The 22,948-nt window shown below is 40.2% G+C and overlaps 2 protein-coding genes across 3 annotated transcripts; one reads left to right on the top strand and one right to left on the bottom strand.

Annotated features, from left to right (window-relative positions):
• Positions 1–49: 49 nt before the first annotated feature.
• Positions 50–13,349, bottom strand: capzb (capping actin protein of muscle Z-line subunit beta). 2 transcript variants are annotated; one of them, XM_028575303.1, is made up of 10 exons: positions 13,096–13,348; positions 7,268–7,357; positions 3,072–3,193; positions 2,787–2,900; positions 2,557–2,698; positions 2,285–2,401; positions 2,127–2,192; positions 1,825–1,901; positions 1,299–1,400; positions 220–295 (listed from the first exon to the last, which is right to left on the bottom strand). In XM_028575303.1, the coding sequence occupies exons 1-9, from the start codon at positions 13,096–13,098 to the stop codon at positions 1,307–1,309; spliced, it is 825 nt and encodes a 274-aa protein (XP_028431104.1). In that variant the 5' UTR covers positions 13,099–13,348; the 3' UTR covers positions 220–295; positions 1,299–1,306. The 2 variants fall into 2 exon arrangements, with proteins under 2 accessions (XP_028431105.1, XP_028431104.1); XM_028575304.1 differs by lacking the exon at positions 1,299–1,400 and having other exon boundaries at positions 50–295; positions 13,096–13,349.
• Positions 13,350–15,028: 1,679 nt separating this feature from the next.
• Positions 15,029–20,689, top strand: LOC114553885 (MICOS complex subunit Mic10). Its single transcript, XM_028575322.1, has 4 exons — positions 15,029–15,148; positions 20,163–20,210; positions 20,315–20,424; positions 20,515–20,689. Exons 1-4 carry the CDS (start codon positions 15,088–15,090, stop codon positions 20,521–20,523), a joined length of 228 nt encoding a protein of 75 aa, XP_028431123.1. The 5' UTR covers positions 15,029–15,087; the 3' UTR covers positions 20,524–20,689.
• The last annotated feature ends 2,259 nt before the right edge of the window (positions 20,690–22,948 follow it).

Genomic DNA, 22,948 nt, shown 5'->3' with positions numbered 1-22,948 from the left:
TCATGGCAAATGAGATGCATGAAAACAAAACCAGACACACAAAAAAAAAGCATATTTCTCCTTTTTTATGTTATTCCACAAATAAACAAGAGTGCAGCACTGAAACAGGTGTGGAGGGAGAGACGTAAAGAAACAGAGAAAAGATGGAGGAGATGAGGCGGAAAGAGTGAGAGTGACAAAAAAAACAAAAAAAAAACAGTAACAACTCTAGCTGTTTTGTTTGCGTTTGAGTGCCTCCATCAGGTCGACCTTCAGAGCCTCCTGCTTTGACTTGTCAGCCAGAGTCTGAACACTCCTGTGGGGGGAGGGGGGGTGGTGGGGTGAGAGACACAAATAAAGGAGAGACAGTCAGTGTGTGCAAAATCAATAGGACAACAGTGAAAGAGAGACTGAAAAAGTTTCTCAAACAAGCCAGAAACATTCTATAAGTTCAAGAGAAAAGCTGAGGAACTGAATCTATTTGTTAGACAGACATCACATTCCAACTCCTCCTCTGTGGAAAGAAGATGGTCAAAAATATGTATACACACTGCACACATTAATTTCAGGCAAATAAAAAACAACAGTTATTTGTTGTCATGCAGATGCATTATTCATTTTATCTGCCTACAGTGTCTTGTAGCAGGACTCCCCACCCTTTACATTTTGCACTTTATTGAACTATGAAGTTTTTTTAGGATGCATAATTAAGTGAAATTAAAATCTTCACTATTTGCTTAAATCTATTTGAGTTACTATATTACAGTTAAACAGAGAGGGATGAATAAATAAATAATCAGATTTTTCTATTACTTAAATATCTGCTTACAGTAAATTTGAAGATTTGCCATTTCTTAAATGACATAAACATCATCCCAAGGAGAAAGCTGCTGTGACGTTAATTGCTTCAATCTTAATATTAGTGAGATGAAGGAGCTAGTTATTGACTTCTGAAAAAGAAAGGGGGCATTACAAATTCTCACCAAAAATCAGCAGGTTGAAATTGTTTCCTCTTACAAATATCTGGGGGTTCATATTGATATGAAATTGAACTGGTCAAAAAATGTTAACACTTTGTTTAAGAAGGCACCGTCCAAGTCCTTGTATGGAAATATCAAATATATGTCTGAAGTAATTTCTTATTTGAACCTTGCCTGCTTCCTTCCTTTAAAGTACCAGGAGACATCTGAGAGGGAGCTCCAGAGAGGAGCACCGTGGACAGAGCAGTGAGCAACGTTTTCCCTTACATTTTTCCACTCGCCAATACGCACTAACATACACACGCAAACAAAAACACACTTCTCCATGCCAGGTTGTACCTCTGACCCTAGTCAATGAAGATCTGTCGCTGGGTGAGGACCTGCGACAGCTCCTTTTGGAGCTGTCGGTACTTTTGGTTATCAGGCAAAGACTCAATAGATCTGGAGCACAGAGGAGAGACAGCAGGGGAGGAGAGGTGACAGGGGGATTTGGCAGGAAAAAAGAAAGACCGTGAAAAGAATGGCAGCAGAAATGTAGGACAAAAGGCAATAAACAAAAACAGATCATAGGAGAGTTTGAGGAGAGGGACAGGAGAAGCAGGAGGCGATGTGAATACAGAAATAATGAACAGCAAAAGGTAGCTTTTAATCAAATTTTGGATAGGAAATGACAGAAATTGACAAAAGATGTAAGAAAATATCTATTGAACAGTTCAACACAGAAGTAAACCAACTTTGCTCGCAGTAAGACTGGTATACTTAAAACAATAGTTTCTGCAGACCCTGCTGACGGGAAGTGCTGTAAAAAAAATAAATAAATAAGAGAGGGTGATCCAAGTCATCCAAACAACTCATGTAGTATTACCTTAGGCCGTTGACGATGTCCTTGGTCTTCCCAAAGTAGATTTCATTCAGCGTGGAGCGAATCTTGTTCTCCATATCCTGGAACAAAAATCAAGACATTCTTAACTTTTAGTCAGCACCTTTTCTCCGGTCATCAACGACACCATTTTTAGACAATAACTCTATTGACTAGATATGGAGGGGGCTAAGTGTGCTGAACATGATGCACAGGAACACTGACTAGGCTATGTGACTGAAGCAAAGGACTTTTAGGTAGGCAGTCAAAAGAAGTTAAACAAGCAGGATATTAGCCGTAACACTGACTTCGACAAGGCGGCCGATGTTGGCGATGTGGGGTGAGGACTCTCCAACTGTCTCATCTTTTTCCATCTGTGAAAAGATAAAAACGAATCAGGTCCATGGATGACTACAGAAAGGCTGGACGTGTCAGCAGTGGTCTTCCATTTAGTTCAACACCATACCTGTCTTGTAAGGCTGCCGCCCAGGTTCATGGTGCCAGAGCCGGTCTTGGTTGTCTGGAGCCACAGCATGACGGTGGAGGTGAGTTTGTAGTGAGCAGTACGACCGCTGGACTTCTCCTGCTCGCACAACAGACGCAACAAGCAATGACAATACTGCAGACTAAATTTGGGGAGTTTTACACGGCAGCGCTGTCTAAAGATTTATGATGGTGCCTCACAAAAAGACTGGGGAGAAGCAAATGTCAACCTATTTCATATGAGCTGATTCTCACCTGCACCTCCACCACATGGATGGAGTCCCAGCACCCTTTGATCTTCTTGGACCCATCCCCAGCCTTCTTGATGAGAATAACTCCAGCGAAGCCATGATCCAAGTCCCAGAGGTACACAGAGGACACGCCACCCTCAAAGTACCTGAAAAAAACAGATATCAGAGGTCACAAGAGGGCAACGCTGAGCGTTTATTAAAAACTCCCCATGAGATTACTTCACTGGTACTCACAGGTCTCTGTACTGGTCGAAGGCGTTATTGGCTTCAACCTCGAGTTTCCTCAGGCGAGCTGAAGGCATTGCACCATCTTCAATGGGAGGTTCATACTTATTACTCCACGGGGATCTGATGTATTAGAAAGGACATTTAAAAAAACAAAACAAAAAAAACCCATTAAAAGCCAGCTAGAATGTTAGTTTCAGCCACTGTCTTCGGTCTCTTTTTCAATGACAGATAACTGATCATAATGTAGTTGATGCTTCTTGTCCATGACTGAAGGACAGTTTTAAACTCAACCTGTAGGAGTCGCCGTCTCGGTTGTAATCACAGAGCAGATAGTCTTTCCCCACCACCTTGTCCCGGGCAATCTTCAGGGGCTGGTCCACAGAGGAGAGGAGGTCCTCACACAGACTTGGCACCTGGATGCAAACACAGAGCTCAAAACATTAACACAATGTTTTCTTCAGCACAAATACTTTGATGTGCTCAGCTGCAGAAAGTTCTGCTACATTTTGTAACAAATCTCAACTCCTCATCTTATTAAAAGTGTTGCGTTTGTCTGTGTGAGCAGGAGACATAAGAACAAGCTATTTTGTCTATTCAGATTTCCTTTAAGAGATGCCAACTTATAAGAACTGGAGATACGGACGAGACAGCAAAAACAAGAGTAGCCTTGTATTTGACTCTCATTTTGGTCAAAAATGAACTGAAAGTTCTTGTCTTTCACATTCCAGCTTCACTTAATATCAGAGCTGGAATAAAATATCAATGGGAAACATAATATCTAGAGGATAAGGTTGTACAAATTACTTCTCACAGACTGACATGGACTTCCCTCTATGTCCTCCTACATCATAGTATAGACACAAAGGAGGCCCTGTTTCCCTAAAAAATCCCCCACACCCCACACACACACACACACACACACACACACACACACACACACACACACACACACACACACACACACACACACACACAGGAGGGAGGGGGAGACAAATCCCAGTGGGAAGAGTGGGGAGAAAATGGAGACAAGAGTGATGTGGGAAACAGGAAAGAAAGAAGAGATTGCAGGTGATTCTGAGTCACCAGGAAGAGTTTGAGCAGAGATGGTGAAGCCAAAAGGTGCCTGGCAGTGGAGGTGATTGACAGCTGCAATAATAATCGCTAACAACCGGACACAGTGAAATGGGTGAGGAGAGTGTCGATGCCCAGGGGGAGGGAGGTTAAAGGTGAGGGAAGAGGAAGGTGAGCAGGTGGGGGTCTGGGTGGAAAGGAATGCATATGCCCACAAAACAAGGTGCCATGCAAACACTGGTAAAAGTGTGATTTGATTTGTGTCCAATTTAGCTTAATTTGTTGGAATCAGCTAGCACTGCTATGTTAAAATCCACAGTACAGGTCTAACAATTTCAGAATAAGAAGGCTCCTTTTTAAACAGAAAACTGTAGGAAGGAAACAAATGATTCATTCACAGGCAGAAATTTAAAGTTATTCAAATGTTGCCCAGTTAGCCAGATGACACAGCCTCAACTGCTGCAACTGTCGTAACTGCATGGTATGAAACAACAATCTGAGTTGTCTATCAACCGTTGCTTCTAGACTGCAGAGTTATCTATAAGACTGTATGACAGAGGGACTGACAATCAATTTTGGAATAAACTAAACATAATTATATTCAAATTGCATTTAAAGTCCTCCTCCACTTAAAATTGTGTTATTGATTCCCAAGGTGCTATCCGTTTCAAAAAGTGTATCACACTTTAGTTTGCTTAAACTAAATGAAAATGGGGATTTCTCTGTGCTCAGTATAACAGACTTTGGGAAAAAAAAGACAGAATACTTTGTTTAAGACCAAGCTGTAAAATAACCTATAATCTTGAAATAAAGTGAAATGCAATGAACGGATTTTTTGTTGTCTTGTAAACCAATGAGCACTTCGTAGGACATGAAAATAAAGAAATCGATCAATAAAAAAAAAAAGAAAAAGAAAAAGTGTATGTACGATTTACGAGCAGGATTTTGTGATATCACAAATAGCTTGGAAGCCAATTGTGGTCCAATATCCAACCTACACAAGTATGATGTGGAAACTTGAAATCTCCATTGCACATAGTGATTGAACTTTTCAGTAAAGTAGGAGACATCTTGGCCCTGATCCAACCTGGTTTTAAAATCGGATCTGAGGGATCGGATCACAAGTGGACAGCTATAAGTACGCGTGTTCCCACCTGGCAGTAGAATGTGTCTCCAAATGCGTCCTGAGTGACCACTTGTGATCGGAGCTCAATATGCAAATAAACACTACATCATTTCCATTTGCATATAGGCTGGTTGTGTGTGTGTGTGTGTGTGTGTGTGTGTGTGTGTGTGTGTGTGTGTGTGTTTATAAATGTCAGTTGTTACTTTCACATAAATCATACATTACAAACGTGTGATTACTTGTAAAAGCGCTGCCTACAGCCTGTCTTTGTGCCGACATAAGGATAACGGGTGACAGGGCCTGTGCAGGAGAGAGACATTTTTAAAAGTCTGTTTTCAGCTTTCAGTACATTTGTAGCTTCTGACTGAATCTCTGGGGTTTGAAATTTATTAAATTTAAATTACGCTCACCTAAAGGATTATTAGGAACACCATACTAATACCGTGTTTTCCCTATCCTATCAATATGGGCCAACATTTCTAAAGAATGCTTCCAGCACCTTGTTGAATCAATGACACAAAGAATTAAGGCAGTTCTGAAGGTGAAAGGGATCCTCCACACCATTACACCCCCACCACCACCAGCCTGCCCAGTGGTAACAAGGCACGATGGATCCATGTTCTCATTCTGTTTACGCCAAATTCTGACTCTACCATCTGAAGGTCTCAATAGAAATCGAGACTCATCAGACCAGGCAACATGTTTCCAGTCTTAAACTGTCCAATTTTGGTGAGCTTGTGCAAATTGTAGCCTCATGTTCCTATTTTTAGTGGAGATGAGTACACGGTACCCGGTGGGGTCTTCTGCTGGTGTAGCCCATCCGCCTCAAGGTTGTTGTGTTGTGGCTTCACAAATGCCTTGCTGCATACCTCAGTTGTAACGAGTGGTTATTTGAGTCAAAGTTGATCTTCTAGCTTGAATCACTCAGCCCATTCTCCTCTGACCTCTAGCATCAACGAGGCATTTTCGCCCCCCAGGACTGCAGCATACTGGATGTTTTTCCTTTTTCAGACCATTCTTTCTAAACCCTAGAAATGGTTGTGCGTGAAAATCTCAGTAACTGAGCAGATTGGGACATACTCAAACCAGCCCGTCTGGCACCAACAACCATGCCACGCTCAAAGTTGCTTAGATCACCTTTCTTTCCCATTCTGACATTCAGTTTGGAGTTCAGGAGATTGTCTAGACCTGGACCACACCCCTAAATGCATTGAAGCAGCTGCCATGTGATTGGTTGATTAGATCATTTCATTAACGTGAAATTTAACAGGTGTTCCTAATAATTCTTTAGGTGAGTATATATCTGCTTTATTTTACTTTTATGTTTGCTTATAGGAGTTGTGTTACTGCTAATGAAGCCCCAACATTTCCCGCTTCCTAATAAAAGCATTTAAACAACAAAATAACGGGACTTTTATTGTGATGAATTTATAGAAAATTAAACGGTTTCACAGTCGCTGCTTTTGCTCAGCTCAGACTTTCTCCGTAGCTAACAGCGCTGTAGATTGGTCTGGCAATGCAAGACTAATAAAAAACAAAAGGAGAAGACGTTAGAGCAGGAAAGTCTGTAGTAATAGCCTACATATTGGTGAATTCAGGGACGTTTTATGACCCTAAAAATAACGTTATGGAATACCGGCGGCTGCCTTTTCCAATCAACAGCGCAGCAGAGAGCTCCAGACAGCCGGAGATATAAGAGCAGGCAGCACAGAAACAAAAACAGTGACACATCACCAACAGTATGATAATAACATCCAAAACACATGATTCACACATTCATGGTTTCTGTGACATGAAAGATACTTTGAATAAGTATGTAGTTCCGCTCACAGTTGAGTAGGCGGTCCTAAATGTGGCCCAGGACACATTCTCGTTCTCACTGCTATTAGAATGTAGACATGTGTGGCCTAGACCACCTCCAAATTGTGTTTCAGTGATCAGATCTCAATGCGTCCTGAGAGAGTCTTTAGAGTGGTCCATTTGTGATCCGATCACTCAGATCGGATTTTACTACCAGGTGGAAACCGAGTTCTAGTCTCCACCAGTTAATCCCTTGATTTGAACATTGCATATTCATTCTGGATTTTTCAATTAAGCTTTTTTTATTATTATTATTATTAACAAGGTAATTGAAATTTTTTGTGGAAAAACCATATCATACACAAACTATTATACAAAACAGAGTATTTTTAAATTGATCAAAACATGTCTGGAGGGGACATAGCCTACACCCTGTGTGTGTTTTTACCTTAAAGAAATCTGACAGGATAAAGAAAAGACAGTAACTCACCAGGTCAATGAGGTCACTGAGGTTCTTCTCGATCTGCTGAGGAGGCAGACGCCTCATCAGGTCCAGGGCACAGTCCAGCTGCTGGTCATTCTGAAAACAAAAAGACGAGACTTTACACTGTATTATCTGATTATAATTAAACACATCAGTTCAAAGATTTACATTAGCTAATAGTTACTGTATACTGACATGTTTCAATGTGAAAAGTTTTTGTTTATCTCGTTTACTAACAAAAACAAGTTACAATTCAACATAAAAAAAAAAGAAGTAATTTAGCTCCAAATATTATCCACACATTTTTAGTTTTACGAATTTTAAAATAAAAATGTATGTGATGACAGTGTACCAACACACTGTTCTGGCAAAGGTTTAATTTGTACCAAATAATATGTTATTTGTGAGGCAATATAACTGATATAAAATTGCTATTTAGATAGAAAGAGACAAGTAACATACTAAAAGAAAATGTAGAGAAACTGGTTATCTCTAAATGCAGATGTGTAAAGTGAGTTTTAATAATCCGGTTTTGACATAAGTATACAGAGCCAGACTCATAAAACGTTCTGTAATGTAAAAACGTGCATGTCATACCAGCTGAGGTATTATTGATAATTCTTTATGTACTGGCCCAAAAATAACTTAACTGAAAGCAAAGTTATAGTAACACTTTTAATTTGTGATGTTTGTCACTACAGCTAAAGTACAATGCCGACAGCTGTAATTATGTAAGACAACAATAATAACATTTTCGTCATAATTACAAAATGGATAAATATTTCAGTGGATTCTAATGGCCTGAAAACAGCTGCTCCCAATGAGTGTTTATATTCTGAAGCACCTAGTCTTGTTCAGTACCAACAACACTTGAACAGTGCGCTGTCAAAAATGTCCATATGTACTCCATTGAACAATGGAGCCAGATACTGTGTTGCAAGCATTGAAATGCAATGGCACAAGCATTTTAGTAAAGTTATCCTCACGGACGCCAAGCAGAGCCATTTTGAAATAAGGTTTTTGGTAGATTCAACCTCCGCTTTCGCAAGATACAGCTCTTATACAGCTCAACAAGTATACACAGTCTAGGAAAACAAACTTTTGTACTCAACACCATAAAACTTTAACTAACTCAGACTGCTGAAGCTTCACAATATCTTCACATAAACTTTGAAATATATATTTGTACCCAGAATGAGGACTGTGGATTTTGAACCCCATTACTTGCTTTGAAAGTGCATCAAGATGGGATCTCCAGTATAAACAGGAGGAATGATTATAGAAAGCAAAAGCTGCTTCAATTTTCATATGGGTGCTTGATCATTATTTTAAGACATGCTTGAAAAGTTGTGAACCTATCCTTAAAGAAAAGCCCTGCTATGCTAATAAAGAGGTTATGTAAAAAGCATAACTTTCAAAACTCACTAGATTTAAAGCAGGCTCTCTATTAGTGCACACTTTGTGGCTATTTTATGTAGAAAAATATACTCAAGTATTGGATTAGTACTCATTATTGGTATGCTCTCTTTATAAAAAAATGACTTCTTCAAGCTCCTTCACGTCTCCAAAGCAGCACACTGATAAAGGCCTGCTACATTCTGTATGAGGCTATGAAAGGAGTTGCTGTGCAGAAAATATTCCCACCTCTAAAAGCAAACTCTGCTTGCACTGTGAGACTATAGACTGCACTCATGATTTGTCATGTGAGAATTTGCAGAGCAAAAAAAATGAATTCATAATTGCCATTGGGACGCCAAATAGTCATAAGTTTGACCAAATTGAATAGCACAATGCAAAACACTGTTGGGAGGGCAAAACTTTCAAAGTGGCACATCTGACCATATCCAAATAAGCGATGTCAGTGCAGATATTGTCCATCAGCTGTCAAAGGATGCGCTTCATTTGGCTGTGAGACTTGTACCATGGAGCACAGGTGGCAAATTAGGCAGCAAATATGACGTGGATTTGCTTTCAGCTTATCGTCAAACAGTAGCAGGTTGTGTGGCAGAGAAGTATTTTCACTGAGGTGAACTACAAAACAGGTAAATGTCATTCGTAACACAACTATCATTCAGGCCAAACTTTAATTTTATAGATAGGTTTTATATGTTGGCAGTAAAGACAGTGAAGTACATTTTTCATTTGGAATCAGCAATGACAAGTTGATAAGTAAAAGATATGTTTACAAGACTCTTGATCATGCTCTTGGAACAAGTGGCGTTTTGTTTTTAACCAGAAGGTGTCAGTATTGCAGTGACAAGATCCCTCACCGACTTCCCACCCAGTGGTCACTTGTGTTTGAATCGCAAAAACAAGCTAAAAGATTCATAGCACATGTTCATAGAACTGAAGGTAGGTTTTGTAGAATGGTCAGAAATACTGTAAAGTGTGTCTTTTGTGTAACAAACAAACACTCAAAAGCTCACTATCATCACAGACTACAAAACCAATGACCCCCACATAAATTTGAGTCTTCAATACAGCATGAGACTGTCTGTAGCAAATTCCTTTTTGTTTACATGTTTGAGTTGTTTTACGAAGGCTTGTTTGGTTATGAACTAAGAACCATCAGTCTATTATGTCCGCCATTGTTGTTTTGAACAAAGAGTTATGCTTGTCACACATATCTTAATCTGGCTTCATTGCTGGGAAAGCTTGACATCCGGCACCTAATGTCTCTCCTTTTCCGCTATCTTCGCCATCTATTTTGCGAGGGCACCTTTGCTGCATCCGGGGCTTAGCACCACCCAGGGCAGTTGTGATTCGATTAAAGAAATACAAACGAGGCAGAGCATTTTTCCCCTACCCCAAAATAGGTAGCGTAGGGCTGGGAAAAAATATTTTTTTTCAGTCCAAATACAGTATAAATAATTTGGATGTTTAACAATCTTTGTTGCACACTGCATAGTGACTTTTCAGTTAGAGAAAGGGTATGCCTTTGCAATTTTGTTTATGTTGATGCACTTTAATTAAATACAATAAATATATATTTTTAAAATATATTTACAGTTTGCAGTTATTTTGTTTTAAATGGAAGGGGGTAAAAATCGAATCGAATATTGAGTTTTTTAAAAAAAAAAAAATCTCAGATTTTTTTAGGGGAAAAAAATCGCCCTGCTCTAGGTAAGCGGTGTAGCCAGACCATGCTCCAGCACTGACAGAGCGCTGTAGAGATAGGTCTGGCAATGAGAGACTACACACACCTAAACCATGCCGATATCTGCTAATAGCTCCTAACTGGATGTTGAGTGACAGCTGGCGTGAAGGGTACGCAGGTAACTGGCTATGCCACGATCATTTTCATTTGAGCAAACAATGCCATCAAAGTCACTTCTATGGTACCTGAATTTAAGTTAACGTCAGTGTTGTAAAACTGATTTTACCAACCTAGACCAACTTAAATTCTGAGTGATCACTTTCAACATATCATTACAAACGTTAGTATTGGTATGAAAGCCCAGAGATAAATCCTGACATGATAAGTGCACTATGTTTGTCCATAACAAACAAACAGAAATGGGGCTATGAAGAATAAAGAAATAGGACGAACAATGTGCCTACTCATACAAAACCAATGGGAAAAAGGGATGCTTTTGCATTGGAAATAATTTTAAATCAATTGAATCAATCAAAACCACCAACAGCACAATAGCAAATAGTTTTTAGCAATGTGTTTGTTATACCTATTTCATTTACTCTCCTTGTAGATGTCAACAAAACCCTTCGCCTTGGCTTATCTATGAAGGGACTCCTCTTAAGTGCATAAACCTAAAAGACTATACTCATACAGTTGCTAGCTGGTCTAAGGACAATGACATGTTATAAAGTAGAGAACCCTCTTTCTGTAAACATTTTTTCCTTACGGGTGACCCTGAACATAACAGAAGTTTCTAGGCAGTGTCTCCCGTGCCATTTCCTCTCCTTAGAGTTGCTTTTTGCCTGTCTTAAAATCTCTCTCAGCTGATGAATCAGTCGGCACTGTCAGACACCTGCACTCCTTGACGCTGTGTTTACCAGTGCTCCTATCTCCATGTAAACACTAGCTCAGACCAACAACCCCTGGGGTTAGGGGAGAGCGGTGAGGCTCAGCCAGCAGGATGGATGAGGTGAGGCGGAGGAGTGGGCGACTATGGAGAAAAAACAGCTGCTCTTCCCAACTCAGGAATAAGACAAGTTAGGTCATGTGGAATTACTACAACAACAGTATGGAAGCACAAAATGGTGCTCCGTTATGCTACAATAGTTTAAAGTGGATATATGCTTTTCCGTATTTTCTGTCATATCTACAACGGTATGTCGGATTTTCATGTTAAACGTTCAACTAATGAGGTATTTTAGAGAAATCCCCGTGAGCTAAAACGTTCAGATTTCCAACTGTTCTGAACGCTCCGGTTTCAACAGTTTTTTCTAATCTTGGCTAAGTGTTAAGCCAGCCTTCTATGATTGGTCATCTGCTCCAGGTAGGCAGGACTGGAGTGTTTTTTTTTTTTTTTTTTTAAAGTTACTGCGTTGTTAACATTATCACATGTAGCTACATGCTAACGGCAGTAAAATATTTCATCTTGGCCGCCACTGTCTCCCCATTTCAAGGTCACATTACTGGTTATGTAGTATTTGGTTTAAAAGACTTTATCTGCAATTTTTGACAGTAGAAAGTGCTGCTATAACATTATTCTATTAGTGTCCACTGCTAACTATAGTAGCTACATGCTAACTGCAGTAAAAGAGGTCATCTTGGCTGATCATTTGTTAAATTCTCCCCAATTTCAGGTTGCATTTCTGCTGAAACATGTCAAATTGGGTAGTATTTGATTCAGAAGCCTGATGGTAGAAAGTGCTGCTTCATACTCTGTTGCAGTAGCTCCAGCTTCAACTAGTGAAATAACAGCGGAGGTTGCAGCGGGGCGCAGCGCAGATTCCAGGAAACACGCTGGCCAATCAGAGAAGACGGGGCTTTTTCGGGAGGGGGGCATAAAGAGTGCTCCTACAGAGGATGAATACAGCTGCAGCAGCCATTTTTATTTTTATTACATTAAACGCATGTAAACATGTTCTAATACAAACACAAAATACAAGTATTATCCTGAAAATGCTATACAATAGTTGCCCTTTAAGTACATATATTAGTTTTTGTCAAGTATCATTACATGACTAGCTAATTACAGTGGTGTTAATATAAGTGAAGAAATGAAAAAAAAATCTAAAATAACCAATAAAGGAACAATAATTGCAGGTATGATTTGTAGGGGTCGTTAGACATTAATAATTCCCAGATTAAATATTGTCAAAATCAAGATTAAACTTGCAAGGCAGGGAAAACTTAACGGAGGTGGTGAAGAGCTTGTCATGGTTAGGAATAGGAGGAGCAAGCGGTCTTATTTTAGCTACAGGCAACCCGGCGCTTGACTATATTAGCCTGTGTGTACGTGCGTGTGTGTGTGCGCGTACGTTATATTAGGACTCCTCACTCATACTACGAACTTGTGTCAAACCCAAAACATCCTGTGCTAACTTTATGCATACGGGTAATCTAGCTTGGCTAGCAGCTAGCCACTAGCTAACTAGCTGGAAGCATCAGCTGCAAGCTATTTCATTCCTATCCGGTACGCACAAGTTTTGCAAACAGAGCAAGTTAGATATGCATCGGTGATTTATACACTAGAACCCCCCCTCCTCCTACTGCTGCTGCTCTCAGGTTACCACCCTGCACCTACGGCTAGCTTTAGCCTAGCTTAGCACCGCTAGCCGTTAGCGCTTGCTTAGCAGTAGCCAGCAGCCCCACCAAAACTCTCTCACCCCGTCCCTATCTCTCCAAGCTCTACCGCGGCCCTTACCATGTCTGCGGCGGCCTCAGCGGGGCAGGGGAGCACGATTTCACCAGCACAACTTAGCTTTACTATGGTTTAACAAATCGCTCCGCTCGTCTCTGGTTGTTTTGTTGTTTTTTAGTCCCCCGCGGAAGATGTTTTGTTCGCCTCTCCCTCACTGAACCCAGCCCTGTCAGCGAAAATCACTTCCTCAACCGGGCTACAGGAAGGAGGCTGCTGCAGTCAGAAAACAGTCCCCGGTTGCATGTCCGGGTCACACGGGGCTTTTCTCTGCAGCAGCCAATAGCGAAGGAGCAAGAAAGGCATTGCCAAGTATGGAAAGAGAGGAGTGGTGCAGACGCAGTAAATATGCACCTAGAAAGGCCACCAGATAGACAAATATACTGATTGAGTAAAAAAATAAAAAATCCTTCCTTTGAAAACGATGACTGGAAACTGCTATAAATGTGATGTTTACAGAGTATTTTCTGCTCTTTTCATTAAAAAAATTTTAAATGCTAGAAATTATGCAAAACAAAATATAATGTATTTATATTATATGATATTATATTTGTCCAGTTTAATGGATTCCAATGTTTCCTTATTTGCAATATGCATGAATGATGCAAGTATACAAGCAGGTGTAATGATTGTATAAATGTTATACAATACATTAATGTGTTGTTGATCATTAATGGGGTTTTGTGGTGGATTTGGTGACACCTGTGGTGGCTGGTGGTTCATTAATGCTATTTTTTATATTAAAACCGACTTTGGATGGTAAAATGCACAACTTTTACGAAGTACGATTTTTACCGTTCAACAGTTGTAGTTATACATCACATATGAGTGAAAAAAACTACACTTATTGACCATAAAGGTAAGGTAATTTCTCCCCACTTCCAGTATTCTGGATTCATGTTTACTGTGACTATAGCTACCATTTCTCATTGGTTAACTATTGTGAGGTGTCATAAAAAACATGACCAAGTGACCCAAGTGCAAGTGTACTCTCTATTATATATAGCATATTTCTAAATTATTTCTGAAAATCTCCATATTAGCTATCATGACATTGTAAAAATATGCTTCATTCATTCATTCATGCTAATGCTAATGTGCATCCTTAATTGTTTGTAAATGGGAAACCTGCCTGTAAACCCCTCTAATATCTGTAGTCATTAGTGACTGTGAGTGAAAAGCAGCACTTTGACTTCTAGCATCGAGTCTGCTGGAATTTTTATAAGAGGGGGAGCAATCCATGCAGCTACAATCTCAAACAAGGATTAGTATGGTGTGGCTCAAGTAGTTTCTCAAAATATGCCACATCTAGATTATTTTATGCAACACTTTGTGCATGTATGAATCACTTCCTGTCCATAACATAAGATGCATATGAGCGGGATGTGTCACACTTCCACCAGCAGTGAAAACTATTAAGAAGTTGTAATACCTATACAGAACTTTTATTAGATATGTCAGACGTATTGAGCAGCCTACTAAAATGACAGCAAGAAAAGTTAGCAAATTAGTTTTATCTAAACTAAAGGATTAAAACTTTAAAATTATTTCACAGTCAGAAATAAAGTAAAGTAACATAAATTGAAGGGGCCAATACATATAATTTATATAAAGTGTGTATAATGTGCACCTTTCTAAACAGTAAGGTTTAGATCAGTTCACATACCCTGTTGTCTGATTGAATCAAAGATCAAAGATGTTCACGAAGTAGCTTAAATATTGTTTTAGGAGCTGAATAAAAAAACGAAAAAGAAACTGAAGGGCAAAAAAAGTGTATAACCATGCATATATACAGTCTATGTGTATAACGCATAAATAATCGTAGGCTATATGGAGCCAGAGGTTTAATAAAATCTTTGATGTGGCGTAGTTGTCGCCTAGCAGCGTCCACACTGCCGGAATCCTACAAGAAGAAGAGCGCAGTGGTGGCGGGGTAAATTTACGTGAATCTCAATTTCTCTCGCGATATTTTGCAGAGCTTCCTGACAGCTGAAAAACATGGCAGACGAACACGGGCGAAAATGGGACCGCTGTCTTGCTGATACAGCCGTGAAAACAGGTTAATGTCTTTCATACATGTAATACAATTGTTTAACGTTGTCGTTAGGCTTTCTGCAGCATATTACACATGGTAAATAAGCTGTGGTACAGATTAGTCTGAGTCTATTCTTTTCTACGGGACATATGACAGTCTACTGAGGTCAACTGTAACGTTAACCATGGATGTATTGGGCTATATTGCTTATCTGCTGAATAAATACAAAAATCTGTCCACACGAAAATGCTTAAACCATTGGAAAACTGCTAAATGTATGAGTGGGAAGGACCCTATGATTACTCAGGTGAACCAATTTTTCTGTCCACTCCTACTCTGTATAGTGTATTTTTAATACAGCTGAAGTCCCAAATTAGTTGTTGTCATTTAAGTATTGTTCAATCTGTTGTCAGACAGAATGAGCCTAAAATGGCGATTTAATCCTGTTTTATAAATACTAATGACCTTCGCATGCTGTGTGATGGATATTGTCTTTTTAACTTTACTGCCACATAGCCTCCAGGCCCGTCTGGAAGGACTTATTTTATTGTTTTCCCTGTTGATACTAAAATGCAAAGCCAGTCTTTCAGATGGATCCACTGTGGAGAGAGACAGTAGGTCCGAGATCCTCCTAGTGGCATTGATGCCTCTGTGGCAAGAGTCTGACGATCGCCACTGAGGCATCGATCAGTAGTCAGCGCATCGATGAGTCTGTGGCAGGAGCCAAGCACTGGCAGGCGATCTGTGGCACTCGTCGACACCAGTCAGCAATCTTGCCGAGATGAGCGGAATCACAGTGTGACTACCTGTCAGCAGTTTAAACCAGGGGCGTTTCTAGGCCTTGGGTAGATTCGGGGCTTAGCCATTAAAATAAACTGAATGCAATGCAAAACAGCGATTGGCTTGCCCAGCTTGTAATAACTATTGTATGTTCATTTTAGCTGCCCAGTTTGTAGACGTTATTTAGATGGCACCACCATTTGGCCTAATCATGACTGGTCTGGCAACGCATTTCTTAGCATTAAACTCTTAATTTCCTGCATTCTGGTGAATTTGTATGCACCTATTTATACCTTTTTCTGAATCAATTCATGCTGGAAATATATTTATGTAAAGGGAAAAAAAATAGATTACAATCCAAATATATAAAAAACATAATGGAATATATTGCAGTAAGGCTCTCAGGCTTTCTGTATTGCGTTCATCTATTTATTCTCCTGTAGATCGGCTTTTGTAATTATATCTGAGTCAGCAAACATGTAGCCTAGGCATAATTTACTCTTCCCTCCTCTTTTACATCTTTTGTTGAGGAAGTAACCATCTTAAATGTTCATATAACAATTATTCACCTTAATGATACATTAATTCATTTTAATGAATTAATAAACCCTTGGACTGTAATATTTCAGATGAGTTTGAGCAAGATTTCTGCTCATGTTCAAAACTTTGTGCACATTCAAAATATCTGTTCTCTGAGATTTGGAGGAGTCATGATATTTTTGAGAAAAATAAAGTTATAATAGGCTATTACAAGAATAAAGTCACTATATTTCAGAAAATAATCTACCTGCACCATAGTGCACCATTGCTCTGCTGATACGGTAGATATCTGACCTTCTGACAGACTCAGAGCCCCGTTTGAGACTCTGTTCTCTGAATGAGCATAAGTTTAGGGAAGTGGGAAGTACGCTGCTCTACGTCGGAGGTGGAAAACCGAAACTACGGCAGAAATAGACGGAGCTCAAGCGCGACACATCTGCCGCATCATCTCAAGCCCCCAGGAACAGTGCCATGTCTTAAAGCAACCATGGGCTTAGCGGATAACGGTGGAATTGCACCCCTCTGGCCCAGAAAGACTTTTCCCATAGACTTTGCATGGCAAAAGAAACTTCTATATTTCAGCGGATGATTTTTTTTGGTGTACACCAACTTACCAGCCCGAACACTTAATGGGTCCTTGTTTAAAATGTCACGTTTTTAAGATTTTTAACATTTACTAGTAGCTGAATCCAGAGTTATTAAACTAGGCATGATGAACGCGCATAATGGACACAGACCCGCGGGACTGCCCCCGCCCGCCCATGTCGCCCTGCACTGCGCATGCTCATATGACTGTTCAAGCTAAATAACGGAGCTAGTTAGGCTTTCCTGTGCGTTGCGCTCTCGCTGTAAAAATAGAGATGAGCAGCGCGCCTTCCGTGGTCTGTGCAGCTTCAGGTTTACACATAAAAAGCGAGCGTGGACACTAAGCGACGCACAAGTCTGCTTCAGAGCTCTGTGTGTTTGAGTCTGAACCGTAGACCGGAAACGTCACGGGAACTTCAAACTAAATCATTAGTATTGCCCTCCTAAACTTTGCGTTGATGGCATCAATGTATTCGATTTGGCTTTAATTTCTCCAAAAATTACATCTTTCCTCACTTAGAGACGGTTGGTAGGTGATGGCAACAAATACGGCATGATGGTCAGATCCCGCACGTAGCTGTCTGTTCTTTTTGCCTCGGAAAAATAAACTGGACAAAGTTACAGTTCTACCATGAGTTCTAGCACAATGAAATAAGGCAACTTATGATTTCTGGGGTTTACATAGGCTATTGTCCGGTTTCATATTTGTCAGTCAACTTTTCAAAATACATTCGGGGCTACACTCAAAACATTCGGGGCTGAAGCCCCGGCAAAATCGGCCCCGGCAAAATCGGCCCTCTGGTTTAAACTGCCACAGACTGCCACAGAGTCGTCGATGCACTGACTACTGATCAACGCCTCTCTGAAGCATCGGAGGATCTCGAGAGTAAAATTAAAATTCTTGTATAGAATCGTAACCCGTTTCCCCGCATGAAAGCCCTGAGTCCGACCAAGTCATCCACTACAACGGACATGTTACAGGAGAGAATTGTCGTGTGTGACTAAAGTAGGCTGAATAAGTTTGATCTGACCAAGAAAAGCTAAAATGATGATGGGGACATATACAGAAAAGGCCATATCCAGTGTAAAAAACATTCTGCACATTTCATGTAGGCCTACATTTAAGTGTATGCCTCCACAAGTAACGTTACTAACAGGAATATAAACGAAACCCACGTAAACGTTACTGCTTTTTATCAAAAACGGCAGTTTTTGGGCGCCTGGGTGGCTCACCTGGAGGAGCGCGCGCCCATATGCGGAGGTTTGCTCCTCGGCGCAGCGGCTGCGGGTTCGGCTCCAGCCTGTGGCCCTTTGCTGAATGTCATCCCCCCCCTCCACTTTCATGTCTTAAGTTGTCCTATAAATAAGGCCTAGATCACCATGGGGAAATACTTTGACTGGCAAACAATCTGTCCCATCATCGTTGGCACAATGAAATATATTTCTAGCCGGGAGTAAAATCATCTGCATTGTGGCATTTCTTTGAGTTTACTCTGTGTAGCAAACTGCCAGCTGTGCCAAGGTGTCTCTGGTAGCCAGAGAAACTCTGCAGCATATGTTCTGCTCAGGGGCTTGTTTTACAGTTTTTTTGTTAGTCCTAACTTTCTACGATTGCTCAGAAACATAGCGTATTTTGTGATTCCTAGCATTTTAATATAACAAATGGTTAATTCTGCGACATAATATAAACAACCACATAAATAGTTTATATACTCTGATGCCTCTACACCAAATTTTATATTTAGTGCCACATTTCGTTCTCATTATGTGGTTAAACTTTTAGATATCCTACAAAGGATATGTACTGTAAACAAAGGAAAACCGATAATACAGTATATACTGGCCAGTGATAACAGTAAAAAGACGAAAGGAGAAGTCAAATCTAACTTTTGTGTGCATTGAAGGAAGGAAGACCATCAGAAACATCCTCTTTATAACAGGAAACAACTGTGTTTTTTTTTTTAAACGTATTTCATTTAAGGAAGTAGTAAACAATATTTTTTTTTTTAAGATAAATTCACAGAATCAGTATGATTGAAACAAATGTCTTTAGTGATGCCATTTCCATAAAAATACTTGAAATAATGAACAGATGAAGAACAGTACCTTTAACCAGCTCTGGATTTTATTTTCTGGGAAAACCTGATTATTGGCCTGTGGGTTATACAGTTCATTATACTGCAGCACAAATGTTTTTGTAATAATCCACCTCCCTTTGAGACATCCAGACAAAGGGAAAGGACGCCAAAATGAGATGTTGATCACCTCTCATATTTTGCCAATGCTTTTACTGTCAGTGGAAAATAAGGGGCTTCAAAACTGCTCTGGCTGAAGACCAAAGAAAGACTGAGGCTGCAACAGACGGTGAACCTCTTTGCTTGAAATGGACGCAGAGGTCAATGATTTATTGTTGATCTGCACTGACAGTGAGGGTGTGCGGGGTCTTTTGTGGCCTTGTTTGACATGTGTAAGTTGTGTAATAGATAGACAACAGTCTAAGGGTTCTGGTTCAGGCAAATCGGTCATGCTGCATAGCTCCCTGAATCCAATTAAGAGTCGGAGGGGCCCAAATGGCGGGTTTATTTTATGTGTTTTCTGTGCTGGCTGGCCTGCTGTTGGGTGTGGTGTGGCCTGCAGCGAGGTGAAGTTGAGCGCACAAACACATTCCTCCTCAAGATCCCGCTCCGGTCTGAGCACTTCAAACAAACTCAGCCAACTTCTATGCCACTGACAAACCTTCTGCTTGACCATACTGGGTCATGACATTGCTTACATGCACATGTGTGCACTCTTTGACCTATTACCTCTTCTGCCCTGTGCCGCATGGACTCATTTCCCCCTCTCTTACACCCCTTTTACTGTTTTCTCTCTTTTTTCTCCTGCTGCTTTTTCTCTCCCTCTCATTTCCTAATGAGCAATGTCTTGCTAACTTGTGCTATTTACCAACTCTTGCATCAAACATAATAGCGGCACCCCGCTGACCTCGTTACTAAAGATTTACAGCTATGCCAGCCAGATTTTTATACTGGATCGACATGGTCACATTACCTCAGTGCTAAAGTACAATATTTTTTGGAAGTGTAGTTTAATCTCCCCACTACACTACTTTTATTTTTTTCTTCCTCTTTTGCAGTAACTGGCCTTGCTGTGGGCGTTGTGTTCTCCGTCCTTCTCTTTAAACGTAAGTGCTCTTTTTTTAAGGTAGACTGGTAAATTCAGGTTTTTTTTTTTTTTTAAAGCACTACTTTAAAACATCATTCATGGTTGAATGTATTTCTCCCCCAGGTCGCACGTGGCCTGTCTCACTTGGTTCAGGTTTGGGACTGGGCATGGGATACGCCAACTGCCAGCATGACTTTAGGTCACCATACCTGGTTCATGGCAGAATGGTTAAGGTGAGCACAGAGGTTAAAATGCATTGTTTGTTAGAGGTTTGTGACACACTAACATTATGCTTCATGATTTTTGTATGTGCTCATTTACAGGACCAGTAGTTAAGGACTAAAGATGAGCAGGATTTGCCATGAAGTTGCTCATCCATTTCGGTGTTGTTGTTTTGCTCCTCATTTCTGTCCTGGCACTAACGTCCAATGATTCCCACGTTGTGTTTAGCAAATGGCAGTCAATGTATATTTAATAAAGCGATTTTGGAAAACTCTCTCCTCCTCTCTCTGTTTTTCTGTGTGCATGTTTGCGAAGAATGAAATGTGGTTTGGGGGTGGGAGGTAATTTTGTGTGTTAATGAGCTGGGGGACTCGAACTCCTGCTGTTTTGGAATGAGGGCCAGGTTCAGCATCTGCAGCCCTGTTAGAGAGTGGGAGGATGAAAAGTTGCACAGAATGATGGAATAAAGAAAATATAATTGATGGAAGACTAATGCTGGTGTTGAAAGAGACTTTAAAAGAGAAAGCTATGTTTGCATACATTTGTGTGACATGAACTTTGTCATATAGTTTTCTTATTTATAGATGTAGTTTTCTTTTAATACCGTAATGGGTAGATTCTTTTCTGAAGACGGGGAAGTAACCCAGTCTGATCTTCACTCATACTAGATCAAGCATTTGCACAGAATGCCATTATTTGTAGTCCTGTTTTGACTTGTGTGTTTGCTGTGACCGTGACTGTTTTTTTCACAGGGAGTTGAAAAAGCACACGTCTCCATATCAGAAAGAATCTCTTGCGTCTTGTGTATTCATTGGCCGTGAGTCTGTTTGCCGAGATTGTTTTGAGTGTGATTGATCACTTATGTGTGGTTGCATGGTCCTGCTAGGAGAGAAGAAAGATTGTTTGTGTGAGCGTGTGCAGTTATCCAGCCCCCTGGTGAAGCAGAATCCGTGGAATGCCGTTTCTGGACTGGAGCTCGGCCTTATTACTAACAGGTGAGTTCTGCACTTTGCACTCTGAACACAACACATGGTTTACACTTTCACATCAAAGAAAACACTGACACATGCACGGTTTCTCTAATGCACACACTCACGTTTTCCCTCTCCATCACGGTAACTGTTTTCTCAGCAATGTAAGAAATTAAGCCATGTCGCTCATCCCCTATCCATTTAAATGTTTGTTTGCAAGTGAAGCGTGAGACAGACAGGGGTGCTTATGGACACAAGCCAGGCTGAACACCTGTAGGCAGGTAGGAAGAAGTGCAGGAATGGTGTGTGTGTGTGGGAGGGTTAGTGGGACCAGTGTCGCAGCTGAGATAACAAGGCAGGCAAAAGCCATAGGCGATGCCTGTCTGTGCCTGTCTGAAAATTCTCCATGATGAATCAGAATTACCAGTCTAATAATGCTCCCTAATCACATTTGTTCATCTAATGGTTCAAAACTGTTCACTCAGTGTTGGTGAATTTCTGGCATGAAATATAAAACCAGACATGTCATGTGTGCTGCTGCATGACTCCAGCTTGGACCTGCTGTATTTAAGTCTTTTACTTCAGTATAAAAGCAGCAATACCACACGTTAAAAATACTTAATTACAAGGAAAAGTCTAGAAGCAAAAACGTTATTTAAAAGTAGTATTAGCTAAAAGTGCTAATATGGGTCATGCGACGCAGGAAAATGGCCCCTGTGATTGTTCTATATAAAATGACATTATTACTGATGTATTCATGTGTAAGTAGAATTTAACTGCTGTAGTCGGTGGAGCTGATTTTACTACTTTATAAACTGTTGTATAGTTTAATCTATAACAATGCATTGTACCTTATAACCTGATCATATGATGTGTATATGTTTAATGTTTTTGTGAAGTTACTATAGCTGTCAAATAGTAGAGTAAAAATGTGAATACTTCCCTCTGAAATGTAGTGGTAGAAGTATAAGCTATAGGCTATTTGAGTAAATGAACACAATTCTGTATAATGCTTACCATGACTAGTACCAAATACTTTTGTACACTTCAAATGCCTTTGGACTCTATGTACAAACTTTTACAGAACTTCTAAGGGAATATAATTTAACATTGTGGTGTGTGTATTGGCTATTTTTCCTTGAGGATGTGAATACTTCTTTCTCCACTGCATGCACTGTAAGGAGTTTTCAGCCAGAAAACATTGACATTTACCAGTAGCTGACTTGGGCATCATATTCCAAAGCTTAAATGTTAGGCCCCATATTCCCTTTTAGGGTTTAAAGGAGTCTACTCACAGGTCAGCAAAACCAAGGAACATACTGCCTTTCAGCAAGTCATGTGCTCATGAGTCTGTCAGTGGTTTCACTCCGAACATATCGAGGGGGGGGCCTTAATTAGATCAAGTTGTCATGAGCTTATGGTTAAATAACATGTTGAAATCATTTCAACTTCCTAAAGGTTTCAGAAAAATGGATCAGAGCATTGATTCATATATGTTTCCCAAGTGTTTTGCGTGCTCACGTTGTTATTAGTGTTTCAATTTTAAAATCATGATAACAAAACA

Source organism: Perca flavescens, chromosome 4 (assembly GCF_004354835.1).
Source record: "Perca flavescens isolate YP-PL-M2 chromosome 4, PFLA_1.0, whole genome shotgun sequence".
Lineage (NCBI taxonomy): Eukaryota > Metazoa > Chordata > Actinopteri > Perciformes > Percidae > Perca > Perca flavescens.
This window is presented reverse-complemented; position numbering and strand designations above follow the sequence as displayed.